At 39.0% G+C, this 13,881-nt stretch overlaps 1 protein-coding gene across 1 annotated transcript in view; it reads left to right on the top strand.

The window, feature by feature from the left end:
• Window positions 1-8,961: 8,961 nt before the first annotated feature.
• The window catches only part of LOC139710726 (uncharacterized), a 44,381-nt gene continuing 39,461 nt past the window's right edge, over window positions 8,962-13,881 (top strand). The window contains exon 1 of the mRNA XM_071622644.1: window positions 8,962-9,096. Within this exon, the coding sequence (XP_071478745.1) occupies window positions 8,962-9,096 (135 nt within the window). The remainder of the gene's footprint in view (window positions 9,097-13,881) is intronic.

Below are 13,881 nucleotides of genomic sequence, written 5' to 3'. Positions count from 1 at the left end.
ATATCGACGGCGTTTGCTTGTGATCATGTGCCAGACATAGGTGCGCAACACCAGTGCAGTAACAAGTGCGCAATCGTGTGACTTGGCAGCGGCACCCATCCATTTTGCGCTGGACCCACCGGAAATACGATGTGATTGGTGAATTCGGGAGGTGTGTCAGAGGTAAGCGTGATAAAGTGGGCGTGTCGGTAGAGCCTTTACGGTCGGGAGCTGAGTATAAACATGTTCATCTGCTTTTTTTTTTTTTTTTAAACAAAACATAGTTATAACCAAATGACAAAGGAGCAATACAAAAGTGCAGTTTATACTACATGCATAACAAAAATCTTTCATCATGTCTTACTAGTCCATCATGAAATATTGATATTTACCACGGGCGGATCCAGGAATTCCGTATAGGAAAGATGCCTTTGCAAAATTAAAGGGGGTGCACCATTTTTTCTTGTTTTAACCAAAATAAAGAGGGAGCCCGTGCCCGGTGCGCCCCCCCCCCCCCCTCTGGATCCGCCACTGTTTTCTTCTTCTTCTTCTTCTTTCCAGTACAGTCCACCAATGAGGTGTATCGTCGTACTTTAGAGTGATGTGCAGTGTGCTGTGCAATTACTCAATAAAAACTAACTATACGTGCGAGTAAAAACCATGCATCCTTGTAACGGAGCGGGAACTTTTGCACCTCCTCTTTAAATTGGTTTGTGGAGGTGCAAATGGTCGAAGTTGGCAGCGAGTTCCACAATCGTATGGAAACGGGGAAGAACGATGTCTGGAAAGACTGTGTTCGGGCAAAAGGAATATGGAACTTGTGCCCATGTCCTCTGAGTGAGCCTCTGGTGATATGGGAATGGAGTGAATGATACGGTGGATCATGATAACCTTATATTGAGCCCTTCTCTCTTCCAAGGTCGGCAAGTGTATTAATTTGGAGAGCATGTCAGAGACACTGCTAGAGTTTTCGAAGTCATTGAAGATGAATCTGGTGTAAACGGCGTTGTATCATTTCCAGACTGTGAGTATTTAAGCACTTTGGTAGATGGATCCCAAACTTCACAACCATACTCAAGAATGGGCCGTAGTAATGACTTGTAGCACATGATCTTGACATGTCTGGGGCAAGAATCAATATTTCTCTGTAAAAATGCCCTTGTTGAATTTGCCTTTTTGGTAAGCTGGCTTATGTGATGGTTCCATTTCATATTTTGCTGAAGATGGATGCCTAAGTATTTCGCTGTTGAAACTTCTTCAAGGGTTTCGCCGTGTATCTGGTATGTCCTTTTGATGGGGTTCTTTTTTCTGGTGATGGTCAAAGCCCGCTGGCATTTTGGTGGGTTGAAGTTCATGAGCCAGTCAGCTTTCCAACGTTGTAGGGCATCAAGGTCATTTTGGAGATCTCTGGCATCATCAGCTGTTTGGATTTTACGATAGAGAAGGCAGTCATCAGCAAACAATTTTGTAGATGTTGATGGAGATAGACAGTCTGGCACCGGGTCATTTATGTAGATCAGGAATAGCATGGGCCCTAATGACACTGCCCTGCGGAACACCAGATGTTACTTTAACTGTTTCTGATGTGGAGCCCTCGAGAACGACCTGTTGTGATCTATCCCTGAGGAAGTCTTCAATCCAGTTCAGTGTTTGATTGTGAATTCCATAATACTGAAGCTTCCAAAGCAGGCGACGATGTGGTACCTTATCAAAGGCTTTCTAGCAAGATGGCATCATGCTGCTCACCTCTATCGATGTCTTTCAGCAGATCATGGGTACTCATGAGTAGTTGGGTGACACAGGATCTTCTTTTCCTGAAACCATGTTGAGCATCTGTTGATACATTGTTGCTATCAAGGTGTGACATCATCTGGCTACACACGATGTGCTCAAGGACTTAGCATGTGATTGCTGTAAGTGAGATGGTTCCGTAATTGTTGGCTTTATTTCGCTCTCCACTTTTGAAGATGCCAGCCTTCTTCCAATCCAGTGTGATGGTTCCTATCTGTAGTGATGCTTGAAACAGAGTTTTTAGGACAGGTGTGAGTTCACAGGCAAGCATCTTCAAAAGACGAGAAGAGATACCCTCGTGACAATAAACTCCTGTGGATATTTCTTTGTATGAGGGCAGTGCATATCATGGGAGAAGTGAAGACTGATGTTATACCTGAAGGATGAAATCCTCACTGTCAAAGAATATGAGGGCCTACTTGATTTCATCATCAGGGTCAGTTATACCAACCAACCACGCATGCATCTATCCACCTTGCATTAATTTCTTGTGGAGCCTGGTTGGAGGATAAGTGTGATGTGTTCTTCGGATGAGTGCAGTGCACATATAGGTATAATATGGAGAAGTGAAGATGTTGTACCTGAAGGATGAAATCCTCATTGCCAAGAGATACTTGACCTCATCATCATAAGGGTTATAGTTATACCAACCAACCACCCACTCATCTATCCTATTCCACCTTGCATTTCTTGTGGAGCCTGATTGGAGGGTGGGTGTGTGGTTGGTAGGTGCTCGATCATCTTTCACTTCAGGGGTGTGTTTCATAAAGCTGTTCGTAAAGTTACGAACAACTTACGAGCCACTGGTGATGAGTTGCGATGTGCTATACTTACTAGAATTTCAATAATTCACCACAAGAACTGATCACCAGTCGCTCGTAAGTCGTTCGTAACTTTACGAACAACTTTATGAAACGGGGCCCTGGTACTCTTTGAATCTACACAACAGGAAGAGAAAGAATAAGATGGATTAGTAAGAGAGGGAGAGCAGAGTGGAGAGAAAGGAGATGAATGTGATACTGCACTTAATTATACGCGTGTAATATTTGAAGAGTTAGTTTGCAAAAACCGATAAGTCCATATTTGCCAAATGGAGATATTTGCGATTAAAGGTCGAGAAAAATAAGGAGAATAATAAGAAAATTTTTGCTTCTTTTGACCATAACTTTAAAAATGTACCTTTATATGTATTGACCAATATATCATTTAAAAGGCATTATTTTGTACTTTATGATAGAGACCGTACTTCAAAATCTTCAAAAATGGACTTATCGGTTTTTGCGAACAAACTCTTCATTTGCAAATAGATGGATAGATAGATAGAGTAGATTGTATTGTAGGTAGATAAAGTTAGATTAATAGATAGAGATGTCGATCATCAAGTACAGATTATTCAAGGGAAAGGAGTCAACTCTATTCTCGTAAACCTTCTAAAAACAAGGAAAAAGCAAAGAATAAACTGGATTTTTTTTTCATCATAACTTCAATGATGTATGTTGTTACAATTATATTGTTGCAAGAGAGGCATCATAGAAAACGTTTCATTTTGCTCTATCTGATAGCAGGCGGACTTACTTTAAAGGGGAAATACAGTCCAAATAAACGTTTGTCTGATATTAGAGTAAAATATGACACGAGTTCAACAGTAAAATTTTGATCGAAATCGGGAGAAAAATAAGAAAGTTATGACATTTTGAAGTTTCGCTAATTTTTCAGGGAACAGTTCTTGAACGGTCAATATGAATATGCAAATGGCAAAGTGAGCATGTCATCCACTCACAACTTACCATAATTATAGTTTGTGAAAATTTTGGAATTTCCAGTTTTTCATTCGAACGCAATTATGCCCGAGGCTCAAATCCTCGTATATCCAACTGATCATGAGTCTGAACTTATCCAACCAGGAATAATATCATGTTTCAGACTTCATGACAGAAACACTGAATTTTCTTCATTTTTTTTTTACATGATCAATGGAAAATTGTGAGGGTATATGACATGGTTAGCTCACTCATTTGCATATTCATATCCACTGTACAAACTGTTTTGCAGAAATTAGCAAAACTTCAAAATGTCATAACTTCCTTATTTTTCGTCCGATTTCAGTCAAATGTTTACCGTTGAATTCGTGAGATTTTACTCTTTTCTTATCAACCTAACTTATATTTGGACTGGATTTCCTCTTCAAGACATTCAAAAATTGCTCATAGCCGCTTTGCGATCAAGCACTAGTTGTCTTCATACATTTATTATGTGGGTTCGTGTGTGAGCCAAAAGTTGTAATAGCTGATAACAAATTGGTATAATAAGAGACATGGCGTAAAATGAATCATGCTTGTATAGTGTTGACAATATAGTGATGTTATTCAAGTCAATAATTCAAGTTCAAATTTATTTTCATTTCCATCAAATAAACAACATATTTGTGGTAATTGCAAAAACGTAAATTAACAAAATAGGCCTACATGTGATAATGAGTAACAAAATGAAGAAAACATATATATATATATATATATATATAATCATATATATATATATATATATATATATATTATATGTAAGCAGTACAAATTGAATAAGGATGGGAATGGAAATGTAGGGTCCCACTAAAAAGCAAAGCTTGTACGATATGGGACCCTCAGAAAATACATTAGATATCGAATAACGAATTAATGAGACTACAAACACAAATATAACAAAATCAAAGGAACCAATGTCAACCGACATGAGATCAAATTAGGACATTGTAGGAGGGGGAAAAAGAGGTAAAGATGAAACTACAACATGTGCCATCATGACACAAGCAAACTGGATTCCATGATGTAAAAGTAATGATAAAATGCAACCTGGATTGCATAATTATTTTTATTGCTAAGAATTGAGAATGTGGAAGAGCGGACATAAAAGAAGGAGAGAATAGACACAATGGTATATACCACTATATGTCACCATGCATGCCCCCCTCCCCCCCCCCGCAAAAAAGGTCAATTCCGATGCCTCGAAGAGACTTCTCTAATTGGCAAGGAACAATTACTGTTTAACTGTTTTTAAAATGAACGAGCCTTGAGTAAACTTTATTGCAGGAAGTATATAATATGGTTTCTCCCTCCAAGACTCAATTGTGTGTCCCTTTTGCAACCCTTAAAGTCAAATTCCTTTCATAACCTGTTATATTGTAGAGGTAGGTAATTCAGACATTTCTTCAGAATACTGAAACTCGATACGTCTTGACGATAGAGGGGGAAACAAATACAGATTTTAAGAAAATTTATTCGAAACCCGAAGAATAATCCAACAGCTATTCAAAAAGAGTTCACATTTTCAAGTGACATGGGGTTAATTTTTCATGTCGTAGAAAGAAAAAACATCAACTCTGAGGTGTATTACATTGCATTATACGCTACATTATACACAATGTTGAGGTAATGTTTACCATTGTATTTCCAGTATGAGCTCTCTCGTGAAGACGTCATATTATGGTATATCTAATTTTCTTGTTTAATACCTTAAGATTTATTACGTTTGGTTTATGTCAGTATTGTCTGGGGTAAATTATTTGTTGTATAGGGCCTCAATTTTTTTCTCTCTCTCTTCTTTCTTTAAAACACAACAACATTCGCAATGAGATCCGTATAGGCCTACATTGCAAATGATCGTGTAATTTTCACGGATTGATAAAACACATATTATGTATAGATATACTAACAACCATTTTTTATTCAGGTGGCGCAGCAAACTGGGGGATTAGAGAGTTCCCCGTGTAAATATCAACTTTGATTTTCAAAATATACAATCTGATTATCTGCACCATGCATTAACCTCTCCATCGATTGATATTCGACGTACGATATCATATTAATATACAAAAAGGTGCACTGAAATAAGCATTGTATATCTTCCATTCACCCCACCCGATCTCCCACCATGACTGCTGAAACCACACCTTAACAACCTCTTATCCCCGTTTTATGAAGATAATATAATCGATTATAAATTTTCTTTAACACACAGACTGCCATAGACTTACCATAGATATCAAATAATAAATTATAAAAATTCAGAAAACAGGGCCCTAATCTCCCCTAGACCAATTATCTAATCTTAAAGGTATTAGCCCACGTTTGTAAACCTGCAGCAATTGGTCTCATAGTTAGCATGGAGTTTGGGTATGATTGCAGTAACACCTGTGCAAAATTTCGTTCCAATTAGTCCATTACTTTCATAAAAATAAATGAAAATGCACCGTATGCATGCGTATAAAAACGCTCGCTAGCTCCGGTCCACGCACGTACTACATGCATGCGATACATGTGGAAGTTAATGTACGTAGCTAGCCCGCGCTCGTAATTCGATTTTGGGTCGGGTTGACCCGGTTTGAAAATTGATTTTAAAACGATGATTTTCTCTCTTTTATCGAATGGTATAGACAAAGAGCAACAGGTGAGGTATGTTACTGTTATAACGTGTACTTGAAGTCATATTGGACCTGTTTTATGCAGTTTTGATTTTCGTGGGTTTGCAAATGTGGGCTAGTACCTTTAAAGGGGATTCTGCACCAGTCTAAAATCAATCTGAAAAGATTAATAATCAACATTTTGTAAGCACAGCAGTGAAAATTAACTCTTGATCAAAATCGTATGAAAATTGGGGAAGTTATAAAATTACGAGATTTCACTAACTTTTGCAAAACATATCTCGAACAGCTGTTATGAAGATCCATATTAGTGAGCTGATAATCTTAATCGCCTCACAATAATCATTTTTCATTGATTATTAAAACAAAACAAAAATCGTGTACTCTTATACTTCTGCTATGAAAGTCGGGCTTGCGCAGCTGAACCTGCTACTTCTATTGTCGTTAGAGGGCGTTAATATTCTGGGTAGGAAATAATCATTAGTATGAGCAGCAAGCCAGAATACAGAGACTCGTCACTGTACGGATGCCGCGCCGAAACCCGCACAGTTTGTTGGTTCAGAGTTTTACAGTAAATACCGGTAATTAACTCACAGAGCGAAGCGACGCATGCCTGCGAACGTAGCGAATTTTAGGGAATTTTAAAGTTTAGTCGGGGTTCGTAGACAGTTGCAATCAAATTTGTAAAACAGTTTTGTTTTCATAGTCGCAAACACAATGTCGCACAGAAATTTTGAACATTAACATTACCTTTCTTTCCGATCGCCGGACAAGAAAAACTGAACTTAAACTCATGCACATATCAAAATCTCTGTTCGCAAGTTAAGGTTAGGAATACTATTGATTAATTTGGATATACGAACTAACTGTGAGATAGGTCTCACGTACACTATTAGCATGAGTATAAAATTGTACACCGTACACGGTCTCACACACAGCTAGTGTAGGCCTAATTAAAAGTGGGCAGCCCGAGACCCATAGAAACGAGTCATTTTCTGATTCATACAATTAGATAAGCTGAAATGAATATGGGAAAAGTATCACAGAATCATACAAGGCTTTTATATGCCTAAGCCAATGAGCGTGAATCTCTTTACGAAATACACCCGGCAGCGTGTTTTTTTAGACGGCACAGATTGGGGACCCTAACCCTAACCCTAACCCTAACCCTAACCCTATAACCCTAACCCTATAACCCTAACCCTAAACCATAACCCAACGTGTTTCCCATAGGTTTAATACCCGCCATGCCCCAATCCGTGCCGTCTAAAAAAAAAAAAAAAAAAAAAAAAAAAAACGCCACCCACCCGGCATTCGCTGGTTGTGGACTGCGCATGCATCACTAACCCAGCGTCCAATAGCGTAGTAGTGTATTAACACAGTCAAACCTGTCTATAGCGACCACCGTCTGTTAGCGGCCACCTGCCGTCGTATGCGACCACTAAACACAATTCCCCCAATAGAAAAGCTATTTTAACGACCCTGTCTATAGCGGCCACCTGTCTACAACTGTCACTTTTTTCAGTCTCCCTTGGGTGGCCGCTGTAGACAGGTTTCATTCTATATATTTTTTTTTTATAGTTGTTGTTGTTGTTTGTTTTTTTTTTTGGGGGGGGTTCTTTTTTCTGTTTTTTTATACGTTGTGTCTATAAGATGGCAAATCATTTACTGGCGTGTGTGTGTGTGCGTGTGTGGGTGGGTGGGGGGGGGGGGGGTATGCCCATCAAAATGACCTATTGCAAGGAGGCACCTTGATTTCAGGACGGTGACAATCATGCCAGCATACAACCACATAGGGCGTATATCTTGTACTTGAACTTTAATTCCCAGAGAGTTAATTCTTACTCAAGTTCACCTACATTCATTAGGAGTCTCACAGTCTATATATCACTGTAATTTCACATTTTTTAAGGCTCTGATACTAAATAAAGTAATAAAGTATGTAATTGCATTTTTCCACAGTTTCGTTTCCAGAGACGATTGCGTCTTTGTTACCCGCAAAACTAACTGATATATTATTCTAAACACCATTAGTGCTTGGAAGTCGCAGACTACACGGCAGAGAATACAAGTGTGTCGTGCAGAATAGCAACACAATACACCTCTCTGATACGACGTTGAAATACTGATACATCACTAACATAGCAAACAGAGTTGCAGGAGGATTTTTAAGTGTAGTAAAATATTGGCTTTTTGCTTATCCTGATCTTTTCGCAGCGTTTATTTACAGGTCATTGATGCACCAGTCCAGTCAGTATGTCCTTTGAACAGGTGCATGGTTAGTCTTACAAATTAAGACTTTATGGTGTAATGTAGTTCCCTCTGCATGATTATATGCGCAGTCTGTCTCTGTGTCTCTTGTTTATCTCCTTGTTCACCCCTACACCCCTCCCACTATTGTGTCCATTCAGAGGTATGCCCACTCTGAGTTCCAATCAACTATATAAAACGGGTTCATTCAAACAAACAGCTGCTAAAATGCCAATTTCACCAAAATAAGAAAATTATGATATTCAAAAAGTTGAGTTGCATATTTCCACGGAAGACTGCATCATACAGTGTATGATTTTGATCACATATCATAAAATAGACAAGAAATTACATCATAGCACATTGCCCCTTTTTCGTTTTGGGAGAGAGAAAGGGGGGGGGGGGGGGGGCACATAACATACCACATACACACAGATAGCCCAACCAGACGTGTACAGAATATAAATGATAGTGTTTTGATAGTAGACTAGCAGTCTGACCTCAGTCAGAATACCTGACCGAGCATAATGGCCGATTCTGGTGCCGGTGATGACTGTAAACATGAAGAAGAAGACGGTAGAATGTCGGACGAGGAATCAGATTTCGCCGATGAGGATAGCATATACGAAGTGGATAAGATCGTAGGAATATCTAAAGAAGGGGTAAGTGTTGTCATACTGCGATTTTAACCGAGAAAATGCCCTCTTTATGAGCTCCTCATTTCTGATGTCAGTTCAGTCCACACACGCAGACATGATCATCGTACACTGTCTGAGGCCTTGGTTGTGGCTGGTTACTTGGCCTGCACTGACTGCACTGATGATGTCTGGCACCGGTCTAGTCACCGCTGTTCTACAGCAGCCGCGGCCGGGGGGCTTTGGGCCTAGCGAACTGCCTAATGTCAAAGCAGAGCGCAAGCTAGTGTGGAACGGAAACCCATGTCTTATCTTAGCACAGGAAATTTAGAAGACTTTTATGGGTTATGTCAGTACAGTGCTAATATAATCTATGTCATTTGTGTGTGTGTGTTGTGTCACAATACAACACTGTATGTGTGTCTTTTTGTTTTGGTGCATAGGCCCGGCCCTGGCTGCAGTATCAAGTATGATTGTATGTTGGACTGGACCTACTCATCGACCACTTTTGGATTAAAAGACCTTGAACATGTTGAAGATATCTTAGAAAATATTCCTCAGAGGCTCAGTTTGGCCACCTTAATTTCATTTCACACTGGCAGATAATACCACCGATTCATATCCCGGGCTCAGATTGTTGACTCGTAACATAGGCCTACAGCACGCAGAATTCTCAGCGACGAACACAAGTGACTTTTTTACTGTGCGTGCGCCAGTGCAAGCTCATCATTTGTTTTAATTGACCGCCTGCAGGGTGGTCCACAACTTAAAATTTGGGTTTGAAATTTTGAGCTTAGAAATTGAAATTTGAATGCTTGAAATTTTGAGCTCAGAAACTGAGAATAATTGAAGAATTTGTTTGTGCACGGGTCGCACATCGTGAGCAATGTTTATGCAATTTTTTCACAGCTTTTCTCTCTTTGTGCTGCTTACGGCTTACAATCTGTACATTCTATGTTCTCTCTTAAGTTTTGCACACAAATATCTACATGTTTAGTACCAGGGGTGGTATTCTGAGGTCGTAATTAAGTCTGTAATTAACTTCGTGATTAAGTTGTGAAGTTAATAGACCCTTAATCATGAGCAAAATCGGTATTCTGAGGACGTAATTAAGGTATGATGAAGTCCCCTGTGATTATCTTAGGTCCCTCCCATCTAATTGTTATTCCATCCAATCAGACGCATTGTTAGAAGCCAAAATGATGTTTACACGCGCAAATATGCCCTCAATGCGCCCTCCTCCACGCCTCCTGTAATTACAACCCAAGAGCTCCGTGCACACACTCCGGTATTTGATTACAACCCCTCACCTACGCACGCAAAGATCTCTACCTCTTTGCTCACATAAAAGACAAAATTCCTCGAAGATCGGCTATATTTCTTTTTTTCTCTGAATTCTACGGATACTATGATAACAAGATTCAACCGCTCCTCGGTTACCGAAGACGGTAAGCATCGTTGTGGCAGAGAAAACACGATGTAATGCGTGATATCGGAGTAGTTAATGACATTCTTTGGTATCATTAAGTTTTCCATTAACTTTGATACTTAATTACACCCTCAGAATACCGATTCGTAATTAACTCTGTGATTAAGTCCTCTCAGAGGTGCACGCGCAATGATACGCGCAAACGCGTAGGTCCTTCCCGCCAAAACGCTTGTTGCTATACATGTATATGGTAGTTAATGTACCCCCTACAATTTTGTACTTAATCATGCTCTCAGAATACCAATTCGGTAATTAAGTGCTAATCGGACACTTAATAAGCTCTCAGAATACGGCCCCAGGTAGTTTGATGTTTCTTATGTTTTGCACGTTTTTCACCTGTTTGAATTCATTTTATTTCGACCTTGTTGCAAATTCTTGAGGATGTTGCATAGCATGTTGCTGGTTGTTGAGGATGTTGCACAAGAATTTGAGCATGTTGTAGAAACATGCTGAAACCCCTTGTAGACCACCCTGCGCCTGTTTTGCATTGAAAAAGCATACATTAATCATATGAATGGCAAGTACAAGTGTATGCAGTGGCAGATCCAGAGGGGGGCGCAAACGGCGCACGCCCCCCCTTTATTTTTCGTAAAAACAAAAGAAAAAAAAATGAAATGAAACCCGGAAGTGGCATCAGAAATATTAGTCACGCCCCCCTTTACAGAATTCCTGGATCCGCCCCTGGTACAAGTTGTATGTGTTAACATCAATTATGTGTCAGTATTACTAACAGGGATTTTCTTCAATTCATTTTCCTCCTGTTTCCTCAGGTTATTTACCTGTACCCTCTTCATTTCTCTTGATTTGTGTTTACTTTCAAATGTTCAAATGTTCAAAGGTATGGTAAATTTAACATTTTGCAAGATATTCAGAAACCACTCTATGAGATGTCAAAGAGCGTGCAATTCCATGGGGTATCAAAAGTTTATTTGATGAAAATCGGTTTTGAAATGGCTGAGATATCCAAAAACAAGGTGAAACAAAGAGATCCTAATAAAGTTGCGGCCTGTCGGCTTTTATTATTATCACTTTTTTTTATATCTCAGCCATTTGAAAACCGATTTTCATCAAATAAACGTTGAACCCTTCATAAAATTACATGCTCATTCATATTTCATAAGAGGTTTCTCATTATCCCACTTAGTAGGAATGTGCAAAACATGAATCCTCACCTCAACCAGTACTGTACAGTCCCTTTAAAACAAAAAAGGGAAAAAATGATCTGCTGGACTATCCCCCCCCCAAAAAAAAAAAGCCAAAAAAAAACCAAGACACACACACACACGCAAAAAAAAAAAAACAAACAAAAAACAGCAGCAACAAACAAACAAAATGTAGGGGCCAGAGTGAGCCTCAAGTGAAAAAAAAAAGAAAAATCAGACCTGCTTGATTCTACAAGTTCTCCATTGGAGTCATGTCCAACCTTAAGGATGAGATTGAAAAAAAAAAATACTGGGCTAAGAGGGGGAAATGTAGGGGCCAGAGTGGGCCTCAATTTAAAACCAGAAGGTTGAGAAGCACAGTTCTACTATGTACCCTCCTAAGTAGAATCATGTACAACTTTTTTTTTGATGAGACTGGCTCAATTTGTCCTCTCTATCTTACTAACTCTATTAGTATTTGTGGGACCATAGGGATGGGGCTGCCTATTCTAAATGCTGTGTAGAGGATTTCATCTCAAGAATTGGTGAACATAAACATCCTCAATGCAGGGTACATTTATTTTGTACATTATCAAAATTTGTCATTCCTTTCATAATATTGTATGCATACTATTTGCCCGAGTACAAATGAACGGACAACCTACAACCCTGGGTTTACATGTACTCAACTGTATTCATAACTTACAAATGATTACACAGGTTTGTTCTACAATTGAGTTGACATACCGTGTTGTACGGTGTACATTGTATAAAGTGTATATTCCTGTGAGTAAACCACCCGACATTTTGTTTTTCTATTGTTTCCCTTTTCCGGAATGTGTATAGATATCATCTGAACCATGGTCTATCGTTATGAATGCATTGTGTGTTATGACTATTGACACGCAGGACTAGATCTGTTAAATGTCTTTTGTGAGAGACAAGTTGTGGTTTTATGTATCTTTGCTTAACCCGTTGAGGACGGAATGATTTTGCTACAACACATAATTCCCGTAGACACCTGCCCAAGTATACTCGGGACTTGTCCTCAACGGGTTAAATTCTTTTTAAAGTAATTTTGCCCTTCAACCAATGAGCTGGTGACAGCACAAAGCATTGTCTGTTGGACTGTTTCCACTAGAATTGAGTACCAAGAGAGGTTGTGATGCTAATAATTGAAGAACTAATGCCCTTCTGTACGTATTAAAGGAACACGGGGTTGAAAGGCAATGGAAACCTGCAATTGCAGCACACGGCAAAGAAAAGATCATTTGCTTCACAAATATTATATTGTCCAAACTGCTCAATACAGCATGTGCACTGATCCATACTGTATGGTAGTGTACGGTACTGTATATTTCAACAAAATACAAAGTTGTAGGCCTACATTGTGCCGTAAGAACTGTTCATGAACCACGGTTGGGCCCAAAATTCAAGAACACGAAAACATTGCCACCTGATGCACAAACGAAGTGAACCGACAGGTATCAGTGTACTTTGATACGATCTACATGTACATGTAGTCTTGGTGTCAAATTGCGAAAACAACATCTCGTGAAAATGTCCTACATCCCTCTTCATTCATGAAAAGTATCTGTACACAAAAATAACAGCTTTTATAGCACAGATATGTGATACCAGGGACTAAGAATTGCCACTGGTAAATGCTCTATCAGTTTACTGTACATTTCATTCTGAACAGAGCTGGAATCACAATAGTATTTGAATTCATATCATATTGCCAATTTGAAACTTTCACATTGTGATGGAGATGTTTTTGCAAGTTGCTGTATTTGATCTATCATCGTGTATAAGTAAACAGGTCTATGCACTGATTGATGTGACTGAGTCGTGGGAATAGTACAGAAAATGCTAAATAGGAAGTAGGGCCGTCAGCCTTTGTTTCAACTTCCTACAGGTCAGGTTTTTTTTTTGTTTTGAACATGTGAAATGGAGGTTTGTATATTAAAGGTCCCGTTTACTGTACCTTTTGGAGAAGTGATTTAAAAGTGTTTGAGATAGCTTGTATTAAATTCGATGCATAAGCCTATTATATGTGTAGGTCTGTTGTACATTGTATAAAAAAAAATCCTGCCATATTCACAATAAGCCTATAATATAAGGGGATATCAGATAAAAAAAAAAAAAAAACCATAACTGTTGACGGCTTAGTGTGGAAAC

This window comes from Diadema antillarum, unplaced genomic scaffold, assembly GCF_040938485.1.
Source record: "Diadema antillarum isolate AM-2024a unplaced genomic scaffold, OU_Dant_1.0 seq00001558_RagTag, whole genome shotgun sequence".
Taxonomy (NCBI): Eukaryota; Metazoa; Echinodermata; class Echinoidea; order Diadematoida; family Diadematidae; genus Diadema; species Diadema antillarum.
Note: the sequence above shows the minus strand (reverse complement) of the source record. Positions and strands in the feature narration are given on the sequence as shown.